Source organism: Mustela nivalis, assembly GCF_964662115.1.
Source record: "Mustela nivalis genome assembly, chromosome: 8".
In the NCBI taxonomy this organism is placed as follows: Eukaryota; Metazoa; Chordata; class Mammalia; order Carnivora; family Mustelidae; genus Mustela; species Mustela nivalis.
The window spans coordinates 118,291,443-118,309,288 of NC_139027.1; the positions used below are offsets into that span (position 1 = coordinate 118,291,443).

The 17,846-nt window shown below is 38.9% G+C and overlaps 1 protein-coding gene across 1 annotated transcript; it reads right to left on the bottom strand.

The window, feature by feature from the left end:
• Nucleotides 1-4,719: 4,719 nt before the first annotated feature.
• Nucleotides 4,720-11,039, bottom strand: DEFB116 (defensin beta 116; the record flags this gene model as incomplete). Its single annotated transcript, XM_082745912.1, has 2 exons — nucleotides 4,720-4,958; nucleotides 10,973-11,039. 2 exons carry the CDS (start codon nucleotides 11,037-11,039, stop codon nucleotides 4,720-4,722), a joined length of 306 nt encoding a protein of 101 aa, XP_082602038.1.
• Between the last annotated feature and the right edge of the window lie 6,807 nt (nucleotides 11,040-17,846).

Consider the following 17,846-nt stretch of genomic DNA (forward strand, 5'->3'; position numbering starts at 1 on the left):
GATGTAAACCTGTTTAATATTCTGAAGGGCAATGAACTAAAACATTCAGAACTCTTTCCCACCAAACAGAAAACAAGGGCATCCAACCACAACAATTGCATCTGTCCCATTGCATTGTTATGGGAGGGAATAGTTTGCACGACTCTCAAAAAAGAATTTTTTTGCAATTATATCAGTTTTCTATGATTTAATCTCTACCTATACAAAATTTTTAAATAGCTTAGTCAGTGGAAAATTACTTAATTATACACACCTCTAATAGACTTATAATCCCAGGAGGATCTACTAGAACATGTTCAGCACTCCACTGAAAGGACACCAGTCATCTCTTTTATTTATTTCCAAATTTTAGATAATTTTTCTTAACAGTTTTTTTTGATAGAATGGTACCTTTCTGAACATAACTTTATTTCAAAAAACTTATAATGCATATGTAATGCTCCAAAATACTTTTGCTGGGGGGCAGTGTTTTGTTTTGTCTGTGAAAAGAATGAATTCTTTGATCTCTAAAATAGAGACTACCTTACATGTAGCACAGTTGTTCATTACATGTATTTAATAATGTACTCAATGCCTCCTTCTAGACTCATTTTTTGTTGTTTAAAATACAGTCACTTCCTCTACCCCTTTGCCCTTTATAATCCTAAACATACTCTGAGTAGAAGTTCTCTTTTTTAATTTATTATGTTTTTGGACAACAAGAGAGTTGATTTCCATAAAACAGTGAATCTGCTGAAGTCTTTAGTGTATTTTTTTAATATTTTATTTATTTATTTGACATAGAGAGAAAGATCACAGGTAGGCAGAAAGGCAGGCAGAGAGAGAGGGGGGAAGCAGGCTCCCAGATGAGCAGAGAGTCTAATGTGGGACTCAATGCCAGGACCCTGAGATCATGATCTGAGCCAAAGGCAGAAGCTTAACCTACTGAGCCACCTAGGCACCCCATCTTTAGTGTATTTAATCTAAATGGAATAGCATCTATGTTTTATTATTTCTTTTAAACAGTAAAAAATTATATAGTAAGAATGTTTTGAAGCCTTAATCTTATAGTGAGGCAGGTTTCATAGAATATCTGGAGTCAATCTGTAGAAAATCTGGAAGCATACAGAGAGTCTGGAAATAGGTTGGTTTTGAATACAAATACAAACTATTATTATTATTATTATTATTATTATTATTATTTTGTCAGAGATGTATATTCTATGTGTATCTGAAAAGGTTTATAGGTTTCCCTCCCCTTTGGGTTCATTAACGATATTTCAACCTCTTGTAGATATACCTATAAAGGAGAGAATTTAGAATTTTTATTTCCTTTTGTAAACTTCTTCTCCCCATAAATATCATGACTACTTTCTGTCAAAATGGGAGATTTCCAGATTTTTCTCTTAAATATTTTGGAACATCCTGCCCTAAGAATAAAGCAGGAAAACAATATGAGTTTGGAGATAATCTCTGACCAGAAATTCCACATTATAGTAAGTGATACTGTAGTCATTTCAAGTCAGCTAAAGAGGGTCGCATGGGTGGCTCACTCAGTTAAGCGGCTGCCTTCAGCTCAGGTCATGATCCCAGGATCCTGGGACCGAATCCCACATTGGGCTCCTTGCTCAGCAGGAAGCCTGCTTCTCTCTCTGCCTCTGCCTGCCACTCTGCCCGCTGGTGCTCTCTCTCTCTCTCTCTCTCTGACAAATAAATAAATAAAATCTTTTTAAAAAATAAGCTAAAGAGAGATGAGACTTTCTTTTTGACCATTTGACTGACAACCCCACAGAGTAGAGTCTTACCTAAAAAAGAGTAGACCTGAATTTTCTCAGGTATAGGTGGTAAGTGTTAACAGACAGCCAAAATACATGGTTGAACTCAGTTTATAGTCCCTACCTGAAATACAAAGATTTTGAGCTCAAGTGTAGAGGCATGGAACCTCCGGGCCTTTGAAGGGAAATACGGAGGAAGACCTAAAAGTAAGGCCATGTGTGAATTCAGTCCACATCCTGCACTCCACCTCCACACTTCCTTGGATCTTACAAACTATGCCAACTTGTTGCATAAGAATGACCAGACTCAAAAGTTTAAAATAAATGTCTGCCATTTATTAGGATTGTTTCTCAGGAAGGAAGAAGTAGAATGCCCATCAGGCAGGGGCTTGAAATCACTCCAACCTCATGTTTCATACATCAAAATTACAGGTTTTCTCTTACAATTTAATGTACCTAAAAATCCCTGTAAGACTTGTGCTGATGAGCTGTGGAGAGAGTGAAACTGGAGAAGGAACGATGAGAGAAACTAGTGGTCTTCTGGGGAGGATGACGTGGACCTTTTGAAATAGTGAACATTAAAGACACTATTTGATAAGAGTTCTCCCATCCAAGTACTAACCAGGCCCGACCCTGCTTAGCTTCCGAGATCAGACGAGATCGGGCGCGTTCAGGGTGGTATGGCCGTAGACTGATAAGAGTTCTAATAGCAATCAAAGTACAGACAAATACACATTAGAACAAAGGAAGTCACATCACTTGTTGAGAAAAGCAAAGGTGAATGGCATGGAAGATCCTTAAAAGAGTAAAAATGCACTTTCAAGAGAATGAGACATTAAGGGCTTCTTAATTAGTTGACTTTTTTCACTTTTAAGAATAGTGAACCCTCTCCTTTTGGTTATGCAAAAGCTGATATCATCATTAAATGGAGATCCGGTCGAGTTGGAACTAAAAGCACATTTTAGCGATTTGGACATGATGAGCTGAGATGAACTGAGGGATCCAGAATGAGTTGACATTTCTGAATTGAGCAACAGGGTGAATTGTAGGTGTTGATTATTTAAAAGGGCAGACGAGGGAAAAGCCAGACAAACAGAGTTGGAATTCAGTTTGGGAAATTGTGTCTGTGATGGCTGAGTAACCCAAGAGAACCTAGCAAATACATAATCCACTATGGGAGTCTGGGCCTCAGAGATGTTGGCTGGGTTGAATATGTAAATACAGAACTTGCCCAAGATCACACAGCTTCTGAGCAGTGATGGAGAACAGGGAACAAACCCCTCTGACCACATTCATGCTTCTTTCTTGAAAACATGCAAAACCCAAAGAAATGGGAATCTGTGCTTTACGCCTAGAATTACACAATCACTTCCCTCTACCCAAACTGCTAAAATAGAAAGTCTGAAATATTACATTTCAGCTATTGTGCTGAACCTGGGACAAATACTATCTTATAAATATTAAAAGTTTTGTCTAATCATGCTATTTATGCCAGAAAATTTGTGTCCCTTCTTGAAACCTGGCTTCTGCCAAGCCCATATTCCCTGCTTGACAAATACATCTGAGTGTCAGTGAATCTCAAAGATATAAACATTATTAAATTTTCCCACCAAACTTCTAAGTCCCATGAAAATTAAAATCCAACAGTATAACTTGGTCATTTAGTGAGTACCTGGCCTTTGGTCCATTGGTCTGGGCTGAAATTATCATTTGTCTAATAATAGGAAATGCAGGTAAAGTGTCTGGTGAAAGAGAAAATAGGCAAGATGACAAAGAAACATTATGGGGCAGGTGGCAGAAGAAGAAACCCCAAAAATGACTAGGAAAGGACACTCAAGAGAAAAGCCAAGGCAAACATGACAAAGGCATCAAGGAAGGTAAATCACGTTGAAATAGTGGCTAGAGGCAGAGTGGTAAATGGTAAAACCTGACGAATGCATGAGTTTTTCAACAAAGAAGGCATTGGCAAAACCGGGGCTGTTTTAGTGAAGTGTTATACACAAAAGTCAGATTTCTCTTAGCTGAAGTGAGATTAAGAATCTGGAACATAGAGAACTTAGTTGGTAACAGTGGTTCTAGAAGCTTGGATCCAAAGAGGAGGAGAGATGAAACATAAGCCATGGAAGAGGAGTATACATAACACAAGGAAAATTCCATGGCATGTCAACTATTCGTTGTGACTAAGTTTGGAGTGGAAAAGCAATATCCTTAAATTCTTAGGAATGAAAGAACTTAAAAGGTTACTGAGTACAGTGTCCAGCTCCTGTTCCAAAACCCTCTCTAACACCATAACCACAACCATCTCTGTCTCACACCCAGAAATGGTCCTGTAAACTCAACACTGGGAGAATGCTGAGGGACAAACCTGCTTGGTCCACTTTCCAACAGCTCTACCCTTTAGAAAATGTTGCCTTAATTTGTCTAACAGATTTCTATGTTCAGTTCTATATACTTTCTTTCCTATACTCTGTAACTCCTCCATCTGTCTGGTTCTGGTTCTTCCTGAGGACACCACATCATACTAAACGGACTAGGATGGTTCTCTAGATGTCAGAGATAATCCTCTAGTCCTTGTCCAGATCCTTCAGTGTTTACTCAGAGAACTCAGATATCTCCCCTATCTATTCATGGGATCATCCAGACTCAATCTAGTTGTCATGTATCCTTCTGCAGCCTCCAGAATGAATCACAACCCTCTTGGTGGTACCAAAGCAGAGCAGAAATGTGATTTCCCTCCTTCCTTGGCACCCTCAGCACTATGGAGCTGTTCTAGAATCCTGTTTGCTTTCTTGGCCAGGGTCCTTTCCTATACTCTGTAACTCCCCAGCTCCAGCCTAACCTTCCCCTGTCCATTGATGACTGCTTACAGATGAAAGACACGCGCATGGGATGGAATGTATTTTTATGGAAAGGGTGTTCCAGAATGAGGCAAGAATCCCTCCAGGAGGGAGTAAGGTGGTGATATTCAGATTTTAGAGTAGCTTGAAGTGTTTGTAACTGACAGTTTGGAGTCAGGGTCATAATCCTTCACATTGTTAGAACGGGCTGTTTTCACAGAAAATTTCAGGCAGCACTCTTGATCATTTGGGCAGGTTAAGTATTGAATTTCAGTTTTTCTGCAGGTGTTTCTGCACATGCCATGGTAAAGCTGACATGGAATCCAAGGCTCTTGGCTCTTGCCATACTGGGTTCTGAACAGGCCACCTGGGGAAAACATAGCGATGTTTAGTTTCCTTGCAGCAGTGACAATAGGAATGGGGAAGCATGATTTAAAGAGAACAAGCCCTGAGGATATTAACAGGATCCAGTTCAAATCTGGGCTCTGTCATTATGGCTCCTCACCCTTAAGCAAGTTAGTTCAGTTCTCTGGCCCATCACTGCATCATTTTCACAATGGGTGTCATAATAGAGCCAAGTTCTTACCATTTGTGATGTTTAGCTTAGCATATATAGAGTGCTCAGGAGAGTATCTGGTGCATAATAAGTATAAGTATAAGAAGTAATGAAATAGGGCGCCTGGGTGACTCAGTTGGTTAAACAACTGCCTTCAGCTCAGGTCATGATCCCGGAGTCCCAGAATCAAGTTCTGCATCGGGCTCCAATCTCCATGGGGGGGTCTGCTTCTCCTTCTGACCTTCTCCTCGCTCATGCTCTCTCTCACTGTCTCTCTCACAAATAAATAAATAAAATCTTTAAAAAAAAAAAAAGAAGTAATGACATATTAAGCAATGTGTTGATATAAAATTCTTTTCCTGAGGGTCCAGGGCTTCAAGGGAAGCTCCTGTGAACATGTATTGGACATGCTTTCAAGTGCCCATACAGATGTGTGCTCCTCACACAGAGCTCTATCAGAGACAGCCAGGCTCCACTCTGAGGCAGGGCACACATACTTGAGCCCCTGCATGCCTTTGTGCTTCTGAACATTTGAGCAAACATGTACCACTCATGTTTGTACATTGGCCCCACAGAAACAGATACCATATAACATGTGCAGCACACTGATGTGCACACACAGGCACGTATGCACGTCCATATTCACATCACTTGAGCATAAATACATGTGCTCACTGTACAGACCCCTACCACACACTTTCCACATATGGCTAAAACCCATTCATGAGTATTGATAGCTATGTATCTGTCATCCAGATATGTGCATGTGTATATAGGTTCCTCAGCTGAAAATGCCCAATGACAAAGTTCCTGACACTTAGCCTTCTATAAATATTAGTCATCAACAGTATTTGTTACTTATTGGAGCTTTCAAAGACAAAGGAGCCAAAGAAAACAATTCTAGCAATCACTGTTACATGTCCAACATCCACTGTCAGGCATTTTACAAATGTTATCTCATTGAAACTTCATAAAAACCTATTGTTATCCCTGTTCTTTAGATGAAGACACTGAGGCTCACAGAGAACTCTTGTTCTGTTCACATTTCCATACCTTATATTTGACCATTGTAGGATTCTATTTCTTTTCTCTATGATATTAAGCCCATGCACTTCCCTCTGTGTGTCACATTGCCTCTCTATATTATAGGATTTCTAGGACAGAGTGGCATCTTCCTGCATGATGTCTTCAGGTATAAGGACTTCTTCAGCTATCAATACATAGTCCAAAATCCATAGCTTTGCACTCCAGGACCTTTTCCACTTGTCCCCTCATATCACACCCATTCATCAACACTCACTCTGTTCCAGGCCATGTACTCATGTATTCCTAAGCATGCAGAGGACTCCAGTGCCCACCCACATTAATAAAAATTGGATAAGCAAGTCTGACATTATTTCTGCATGGAAAAAAAACATTTTGAAAATTTTTTGAAAAGAATGTAAATTGTTCCAAGTTTAGATGAAGTCAGAGAATGTGAGGAGAAATAAAGTAAAAAATAAAATGCCTTAGTGGTAGACATCCCATAGCATTTTGGCACTGGTATGTATATGAACTGTCCCAGAAATTGGCACTCCAGCCCAGGGAAGGCTGCTACATCAGCCAGCCTGCTGGTTAACCAGAGCAAGGAGGTAAAAAAATGGTACCCCTTCATCCATGTTCCAACATCATGGTACTGCTGCATTTCCTATTTTAATTCTCACCCTCATCATGGAGTCTCTCTTTCTTTTTTTTTTTTAAGTAATTTTTTATTATGTTAATTACCATACAGTACAGCATTAGTTTTTGATATAGCATTCCATGATTCATTGTTTGCATATAACACCCAGTGCTCTATGCAATACATGCCCTTCTTAATACCCATCATCTGGCTCACCCATCCCCCAACCCTCCTCGCCTCTAAAATCCTCAGTTTGATTCCTAGAGTCCACAGTCTCATATGGTTTGTCTCCCTGCTCTGATTTCTCCCCCTTCATTTTCCCCTTCCTTCTCCTAATGTCCTCCATGCTATTCCTTATGTTCCACAAATAAGTGAAACCATGTGATAATTGTCTTTCTCTCCTTGACTTATTTCACTCAACATAATCTCCAGTTCCATCCATATTGATGAAAAAGTTGGGTATTCATCTTTTCTAATAGCTGAGTAATATTCCATTATATATATATATATATATATATATATATATATATATATATATATATATTACACAGCACATCTTCTTTATCCATTTGTCTATTGAAGGGCATCTCATCTCAGCAGCTCCTTCCACAGTTTGGCTATTGTGAACATTGCTGCTACAAACATTGGGGTTCATATGGCCCTTCTTTTCACTACACCTGTCTTTGGTGTAAATACTCAGTAGTGCAATTGCTGGGTGGAACCTCTATTTTGGCACCATCATACTTAAAAAAGGAGGAGGTCCTCAAGGGGTCTTGCTAGAGTGACACCCACACTCTTCTGGCTGACATTTGAACTGGTGGACTTTCATTTTCTCCCAAATGCAGTGGATGGAAGCCAGGACATCCAAGATCTCCTCTTTGTAGGAATGAGAATCTGGCAAGCTGACCTTTCCCTCACTCTCTCCATATGGGAAACTGGTCAAGGCAGATGCAGAAGGATGCTGCTAACTGTGGCTAAATAAACAAAGGTAGATATTTCTAGCTTCTCAATCCTGCAGGTGTTCTAACCCTGTATTGTTTTGCATCACCACAAACTAATACTCACATCAAGTTAACATCACCTTTGATCATCCCTCCATCTCCAAACTGAAGTCAGAGACCTGCTTTTATTTGATTGATTGATTGATTGATTTTCTTGTAATTTAATTTTTAAATTCTTTAAAAAATTTTCTCTTTAAGTTCAATTTAATTAGCAATGTACTGTATTATTGCAAGGGTAGAATTTAGTGATTCATCAGTTGCATATAACAACTGGTGCTCATTACTTCAAGTGCCCATCACCCAGGTGCCTCATCTACCCACCCACATCCCCTCCAGGAACCTTGTTTCCTAGAGTTAAGAATCTTTTATGGTTTGCCTCCCTTTCTTTTTTCATCTTATTTTATTTTTCCTTCCCTTCACCTATGTTCATCTGTTTTGCTTCTTAAATGCCACATGAGTGAAATCATATGGTATTTGTCTTTTATGATTGACTTATTTCTCTTAGCATAGTACCCTCTAGTTCCATTCATGTCATTGCAAATGGCAAGATTTCATTCTTTTTGATGGCTGAGTAATTTTCCATTGTGAATATATAAACCACAACTTCTTTAACCATTCATCTGTCAATGGACATCTGGGCTCTTTCCATATTTTGAGACCAACTATTAAATATCAGCTTTGCTTCTACCCTTTGTACTCTGTGCCCAGTCTCCCACTGTGAGAAATAGGAATGAGAGTGTTGGCATGAAATCAGAAAATCTCAACTGTGTTTGTGAAGAAGGCTGTTAATAAGAATGTGTCATACTTTATAATAACTTGGAGACTTGTTAAGTATACTCACATCAAGTCTCTAGAGATTCTGATTTGATAGGTCTGAGGAGAGGCCACAGCAAAGGTGTTTGGCACAAGTGTCCCAGAAAATATGCATTTGTTCCTGCCTGAATTGAGAGCCACAACACTGCTTGACTTTCTCACATTGACCCATAGACATTGCCCAGCTCATTTCCCACTTTGGACTTGTATTAGGAGCAAATTAAAATATCAAAAATTGAAAAACAAAACATATGCCCTAGACTCTTTCTAACAGTTCCATCCAAAGCCAAAAGCAATGTAATACATGATTTCTCTGCCACCTGTGCATCCCAAACATGATCTTTCCCTACCTCATTTCTGAGGTTCTTCCTACCTACATTTTAGGTATAAGTCATTTATATATTCACTCATTCAATAAATGTTTACTGAAACCTACTCTGTGCAAAGCACTCGCCTTTAAAAGACAGAGTCATGGCTTTAGGGGTGCCTGGGTGGCCCAGTGGGTTAAGCCTCTGCCTTCTGCTCAGGTCATGGTCTCAGGGTCCTGGGATCGAGCCCCATATTGGGCTTTCTGCTCAGCAGGGAGCCTGCTTACCCCTCTCTCTCTGCCTACCTCTCTGACTACTTGTGATCTCTCTCTCTCTCTCTGTCAAATAAATAAATTAAATCTTAAAAAAAAAAAAGACAGTCATGGCTTTCAAACAGTTGAATTTCAAAAGCATATGTTTGGGGTGGTGAAAGGAAAAAAATGACTTTGATTATCCTAGAAAATTTGTCCAGAACAGTTCCTGCCCATTAATTCTGCCAGGTGAAAGCATTAAATGGTTACTAAGGAAGCAACACTATGTACAACTTTTGAAGCATAGATTAATGTCTTCCTTTGTTGTTGTTACTTGCAAACCCACCTGTGGTTTCTACGGCCGCTCCAACGTGGAAACTGAACTTCACTGAATGAGAACAAGTGTCTCCCAAGTAAAGAAGATGATACAGAGTGAGAAATATGGGGTAGGAGAAAGTGGACTAGGAAGAGGATGGGAGGGGGAAGGAGGAATAGGAGAGGGAGGAGAAAGGGAAAGAGGAAAAAGCAGTGATTCTGAACTCAGTCCCAAGAAAGGAGAGACAACCTTAGTTCTCTATAAGGCTGGGATTAGACTACTCCCATATCTCTCTGGACTTGCCAAGTTTTGAGGAGAGACACCTGAGAACATCCCAGCCTCCTGCTTTCATCTTTCCTCACTGCCTACAGTTACATTTATTGCTTTTCAGTGCTCCTGAAAAATCACACTCAAGAAACTTTTTTAAGAACTTGAAAATGTTACCAGATATATTTTTTAAGACTTTATTTATTTATTTGACAGAGAGAGAGAGAGAGAGATCACAAGTAGGCAGAGAGGCAGGCAGAGGGACAGGGGAAGCAGTCTCCTCACTGAAGAGAGAGCCCAATGTGGGGCTCAATCCCCAGACCCCAAGATCATGATCTGAGCCACCCAGGCACCCCCAGATTTTTTTTGTGCAGCATTAATTCTCCCCATTTCAACAGCCACAGCTCTGCTGTGATGAATGAAATTGTCTTTCTCAAGCTTAATTACCCCTAAACTCGGGCTAAGGCAATCTCTGCTCAGATAAACCCCACATATCCCCAGTTTGATTACACACCTACTTAAACCAAACACTTAACTCCAACTGTTCTCTAACCACCTAAGGCTCAGTTATAAAATTTAACACTAACATGATAATAGCCAAGCCACCCATCCCCAATTTACAGCATCAATTCAAAACAGAGCCAACCACCACCCTCACCATAACTCAGTTCTATCCAACTCCACTTCCAGCTCCATTTAAAAAAAAAAATCCCATTTTCTCTCAAGATTACACCAGAACATCAGTCCAGCCCAATCCTGTAAATAGAATTTTCACCCTCTCCTCGTGCCAACTCATTTTTCTGATATTATTCTCTCTCTCTTTCTCATATACCATCCCCACCACAACACTCCCTCCCAAACTTCCATTGTTCCCTCTGATAGCTCCCCAAGTTACATCCAATCTCTCACATCTAATGCATGCATCAGGCTCCCTTCCTACCAACAGCATCACCTAAAATTCTTCATGCTTCAATACTCCACTATGCCAGGAACAGCAGGAGGAGCAGCCTCTTAAATTTGTCTTGGCAGAGCAGAATCAGGGGAGATCTTGACAGGAGATGGACCTTGGGAGTAACATTCACAACTTATCTGAGACCAGAAAGGCCATAGGTAGCGCCTGTGGTATGTGAGTGGGAATCATCTCAGAGGCCACTAAGAAAACAATACGACATGCAAGACCCCAGAACCTTTGAGAGAGGCCTGAGTTACCTGGAGTCTTACGAACCAGGATCAGAAGGATGGAAATGGTCATTAAATAGGGCTTCATGACTGACATGTCCTGAGAGAATGGAAGGCTGTGCTGCAGAGGACTGAACAGAGATCACTGCAGCAGAGAAATGTCCTGCCTTTATTAGTTTTGGAAACGGGCCAGGGTTGTGTGCAGTGAACTAAAAGGGATGAGACATACCTGGGGTCATCCAGGCAGAAGGATAACATGTATCACATATCTCAGCTGGGCACTTTGTATAAGTGTGGGAGGTTTGCCAGAAGCACCCATGTCAAAGTGCACCTTCCTTCCCAAAAGGAAACAAAGGCAAATTAGAGGCCGTTGGCAAATGTGTGTGAGACAAATTTGAATGAGTGAATGAATCAAGCAAGCAATGAGAAAACTAATACATAAATATAAGAAATAGGAGTCCTTTCTTAAACATGGGTGTTTATCATCCTGATAGAAGAGTGTCAGTAGTACTTACTGCATATCCAATCTAATACTAGGCATCAAGGACTAAGAAAAGAGAAGGGAAAGACAATGATGATCAAAGAAAAGATGGAGAAGATCAACTGAAGGGGAAGTGTAAGTGGTAGAAGGAAGGGAAAGCCATGAGACAAAGATAAAGGCAGTTCATATTGGCCATAAATCAACATGTCAGTTTCTGTACTAAATACTGTGGGCTAGACCTGAACACTTACGACAACACTGTGATGTTAGATAATATTTTCCACTCCACCGATAAGGACAAGAAAATTTGAAGAGATGATATAACACTCCTAAGCCACACATCTGATGAGATGTAGAGCCTAGATTAGAAATGATATCTGTCTAATAAAAAAAATTTAAAAAAAAAGAAATGATATCTGTCTGACAGTATATACCTTTGGGATTTTCCATTCTTCCTGTGAGTGGAAGGACAGAAATGAGAGATTAGACAAAAACATAATTAAACACTAAAAATCAGAGAGTGATTCACTGTTCAACATAATAAATTTAGTTTGGGGATTTCAGTGCTCATCTCTTAAGAAATGAGAATGAGGGGCGCTTGGGTGGCTCAGTGGGTTAAGCCTCTGCCTTCGACTCAGGTCATGATCTCAGGGTCCTGGGATTGAGTCCCGCATCGGGCTCTCTGCTTGGTGGGGAGCCTGCTTCCTCATCTCTCTCTCTGCCTGCCTCTCTGCCTACTTTTGATCTCTCGCTGTCAAATAAATAAATAAAATCTTAAAAAAAAAGAAAGAAAGAAAGAATAATGAAAGGATATTTTGGAGGAAACCACATTGACTTTTTTACTCCAGGGAATCATGTGGAAGGTGGATGGGCGGGATCCAGTCTTTTGAATGGAAGTCTGGAAATGAATGAAAAGGCTCTTTTCAAAAGTCTAAATAGGATTGCCATATCTTGCCACAACAAGGCAAATGGAACTGGACTAGTCCTCCCAAGGGTAAATGGAATTGTACTAGCCATCCCACTACACACAACTCTAACACTTGAAAAAGTAGAGAAAGAGTAACTATTCAATTACTGAATTAAAGGCAGAGCAGAAATGAAAAGGCAAGTTACAATGTGAGAAAATATTGCAAGCCACCTATCTGATAAAGGGTTAATATCCAAAATATATAAGCAACTCATGCAACTCAAAAACAAAAAACAAATCATCCAATTAAAAAGTGGGTAAACAAACTGAGTAGACATTTTTCCAAAGATGTTCAAATGGTCAATAGGTACCTGAAAAGGTGGTTAACATTGTTCATCATCGGGGAAATGCAAATTGAAACTATGAGATACCACCTCACACCGGCTAGAATCACTACGATCAAAAAAGAGAAGAGTTAATAAGTGCTGGTGAGGATGAGGAAAAGCGAACCCTTTGAGCGCTATGGGTGGGAATGTAAACTGGGACAGGCACTATGGAAAATTATATGGAGGTTTCTCAAATTAAAAATAATCCTTCCAAATGATTCAGGAATTCCACCTCTAGATACACATCTGAAGAAAGTGAAATTACTATCTCAAAGAGATAACTGCGCTTCCTATTAATTGCATCATTTACAGTACCCAAGACATGAAAACAACCCAAGCATTCATCAACAGATAAATGAATGAAGAAACACTCTCCCCAAAAAAGCCTATACCTGGCCAAAAGACTAGGGAAAGGGTAGCCTAACAACAGAAAACCATCTTGGCAATACTCACCCTATTCCAATAACGCTAATGGAAAAAATCTCAGTCCTCCTTTCCCCGCGGCTTCAAAAGGTTTTCCCACCCTACCCATGGTTTTCACCCCCTCTCTATAAAAGCAGTGCTCAGACTTCCTCACCAGCTGTTGTTGGTGGGGACTTATGGGGAGGTAATCTTCCATCTCCTAAATGGCAGATGCAGGGGTTGCTTTGATTCTCTTGCACAGTAGTGTCAACAAAGCCCAGGGGGTAGCTGAGCCTCCTTTTCCACCCACCATTAATGGAGACTGAATAACATAGTGTAAATCATGGCTCCTAAGCACTTTACTTTTCTCCCACCCTCCTTTACCAGCATAATCCAAAAGGGAATTTAAATATATACAAGTCTCCAGCCTCAAGTTATGTCTCAGCTGAGGACTGCCTGCTAAGAAGAAAAAGGAGAAGGAGGAGAAGAAAAAGAATTCAGAGTGTCATAATATTATAACCAAAATGTCGAGAACACGATGTTTAAAAAATCACTCTTGCCCAGAAACAAGAAAATAACAACATGAATTGGGGCAGGGAGGGCAGGACCAGGGACAATGAATAAACACCAATACCAAGATGAACCAGACGTTGGGATTTCCTGACAAGTATTTTAGAGCAGTCATCATGAAATATTTCAAGAAGCAATTAATAATTATTTTGAAGCACATAAAAAGTAAGAAAGTTTGGCAAAGAAAATAAAAGCTATTAAAAAACTGAATATCAAGAAAAGAAAAATATAATCACTGAAATTTTAAAAATTTACTAGAGGCATTCAGTGGTAGAGTGGAGGTGATAAATGATATAACTGATGAACTTAAAAGAAAGGTCAATATTATCCAATCTGAGCAACAGAGGAGAAATAGACTGAAAAAAAAAAGTGGATTCTCAAGCACCTATGGGACAATAATAAAAGAGCTGATGTTCAAATCATCTAAGTCCCAGATGAGAGGAAAAAAAGAGAGAGTGGGACTGAGAACACACAATCCAATTAGAAATTGGGTGGGGGTTGGAGGGGGTACCTGGATGGCCCAGTCGTTTAAGTATCTGCCTTTGGCTTAAGTCAGGGAGTCTGCTTCTCCCTCTCCTCCCAGCTCACTATCTGTCTCTCTCAAATAAATAAATTAAATGTTAAAAAAAAAAAGGTAAAAGACATGTCTGTCTTTATTGAATAAACTGGAGAGTCCAGAAATATAGCCCTCATATATACGCTCAGGTAATTTTTGACAAGGATGTGAAGTCCATTCAATGGGGAAAGAATAGTCTTTTCAATAAATGTGTTGGGAAAATGATATTCACATGCAAAAAAAAAATTAAATTGGAGCCCCACCCTATACCATATACAAAAACTAACTCAAAATTGATAAAAATACTTAAGAATAAGAGCTAAAACTTAGAAGAAAACATAGGGAGAAAGCTTTATGACATTAGATTGGGGGATGATTTTTTGGATATGACAACAAAAGCACAGATAACAATAGCAAAATAGGTATATTGGACGTGATGAAAATGTAAAACTTTTGTGTATCAAATAACACTATTAAAAGATTGAAAAGGCAAACAATTTGCAAATCATATATCTGATAAATGATCCATATATCTGATAAGGATATTAATATCCAGATTGCATATAGTACTCCTCCAATTCAACAGATCCCTGATTAAAAATGGACAAAGACCTCAAATAGACATTTTTCCAAAGAAGATCTATGCATGACCAAGAGCACGTGAAAATTTGCTCAAAATCACAGATTGTTAAGGAAATACAAATCAAAACCACAGTATCATTTTATACCCATTAGGATTTTTTTAATGAAAATAACAAGTGTTGGCAATGATGAAATTGGAACTTTGTACACTGCTGATGGGAATATAAAATGGTGCCGCCCTATGGAAAACAATATGGTGACTCCTCAAAAAATTAAGCATAGCATTAATATATAATTCAGCAATTCCACTTCTGGGTCTATACTTTTTTAAAAAAATGAAAGCAGAGATCCAAACAGATATTGGTACAGTCATGTTCATAGCAGCATTATTTACAACAGCCAAAAGGTGGGATGAACAAAAATGTTACCTATACATACAATGGAACATTATTCAGCTTTCAAAAGGATAGAAATTCTGACACAGGCTGCAACATGGATGAATCTTGAAGATATTATGGTAAACGAATCAAGCCAGTCACAAGAGGACAAATATTGTGTGCTCCCCCTTATGTACTTAGAGGAGTCAAACTCATAGAAACAGGAAGTAGAATGATGGCTGCCAGGGGCTAGGGAGGGAGAAACTAGAGGAGAATGGAGAGTTAATGTTGAATGGGTACACAGTTTGTCTAATGCTGTTATTCTACTCAGGTAGAACTTTTGAACACAGCTGCTCTACTGCCAGATCCAAAATGAGTAGTGAACATGACTGCCTCACAGTTAGGAGAAGATACCCATCCTCGGGCTGCTAAAGCTAATATTTCTATTCCCAATGCTAGACTTAATATAGTTCACTAATGGATCCTGTATGAGAAGCACACAGGGGAATATTAAAGCATATTATGCAACAGTCAGTTCTCATGAGATTTTGGAGGCTATGTTGTTACAAACATAAAATCATCCAAGCAGCCGTACTCTCGCTGTTACATGAGTTTTTAAATTAGCCACCAGTCCTAAAGAGAATATCTCTACTGACAGTAAATTCGTGTGTGAGGCCTACATACTGTCTGGAAGAAAAGAGCTTTCTAACATCCATGAGAACTAAAATATCACATGGAAATGAATTGCTAATTTATTAGAGTCATTGAAATTTCCCAAACAGATTTATGTAATTCTTTGTAGAACTCATACCAGATGAGATAAGCTCTCCAAAGGAAATGAATTTGCATGAAAATGTCTCCTAAGATTTGGACTAGGAAAATTGAAGTCCTATTACTACTATCCAGAGAGTCCTACTCACAGTTTTAGAAATATGCAACTTCCCCAACTTCAATAATTGGAAATCAAGAAGAGCTAAGAAAAGCACCATAGGAATATGGAGATTACCTCATGGTATTATTCCTGTACCCCAATTGTGTGCATACATAGCTTTTCATGCTACCAAGCAGCAATATCATTCAAACAAAATGAATTCAGTGCAAGTCTTGGAATTATACACTCTTATGTAAGGACCAAATCAATAAAGAATACAAATGTGCTGTTAATCAGAACATTTCTTTATAGGAAACAACTAAGTTACCTCAAGGAAGCCCACTGGGCCCCAAATTACCTATGACCTGGGGGGCTAATGAATATTCACCATCAGAAGATAAGAAATTCTGTTTAGTAATAGTATGCATGGTTTCTAGAAGGCCAGAAGTGTTGCCATTGGCTAAAGTAGATGCACAAATGATGAGCAGTCTTACTGAATTGTATCATCCCAATCTTTGGAATTCCTGAATATCTTGAATCTAAAAGGTGGAGTCATTCTATTTCTATGTTAAGTCAGGAGCTCTATAAGACCTTACAAATACCAATAACTTATCACATTCCTTATTGTCCCTAGTTTTCCGAAAAAGTAAAATGAATGAACCTCATTCTAAAGAATTCTTCGGCTAACATATCAAAATACTGGTTAATGGTGATCAACAGCCTTGCCTTGGTTCTATGAAAATTAAAGTTAATTTCCATTAGCAAGTACTTCTCCCTTTGAGTTAATGTTTGGAAGTTCAATGAATTTAGGGGTTAAGTCTAACCCTTGACCTGATACAATAAAAAGCACATCAGAGCACATCAAGCAAAGAATTTGCTTGTTTCCCTAGGCTCATTACGCCATCGTGTGGCCAGATGATGGAAGCCGTCCTCTGAGAAGGTGTGTCATTGATTCAGACTAGGAGATAAAGTCCACATCTAAGTATTCTAGCAATTGGCTGGATTGTTGTCCTACTGGGGAGGATCTTCCCAGATGATATTGATAACTCATACCACTATCAAAGTGAAAAAGCAACACAGCTTGTCATGCGAGACTAACATCTATGACTGAATGGTTTGTAATTTCCATTAAGGACCTTAAAGTTACATTCTCCAGACAGTAACTGATAATAATATGCAAGATGAAGAAAAAAGAGTCTCTAATGGCCTTATGGCAAGGGAGGCAAACTTCTGTTATTTTCTTTTTAGTTATCCTGACAAGTATAATTTTAATAATTTTATTTTGTACTAAACACGGAGCTTATAGTTTTATGTCTCCTTCTTTTAAAAAAGTAAGTATCTCAACCTCAGGGAATTTTGTACCAACTGAAAATTACCCTGAGTATGGGGTTAAGGCTCAAGAAATTCCTTTATTTGTCTGTAACACTTCAGACATACTGATTGGGTGGTTCGAATTTAAAGGAAATGGGAAATTTCAAACTTCCCACAGACTGAAATCAGTGTTACCCAAACGTTAAATAACATAATACTAAATATCACCCCCTATTGTGGTACTGAATATACCAATTGGATAGAATTGTTAATTAATCAGGCTGAATATAATTATACCCACATTATATTTCACAGGACTCCGACTATTCATTTTCTTTTATAGCCATCGAGGCCTGGTTTAACAAAACTAAAGATAGATGTGAAGATTAGGAAAAAGAAATATCTGAACCCAAAAGGTGTGATTGATTTCTCTAAAAGGTCTAAAATATATCATCCCATAA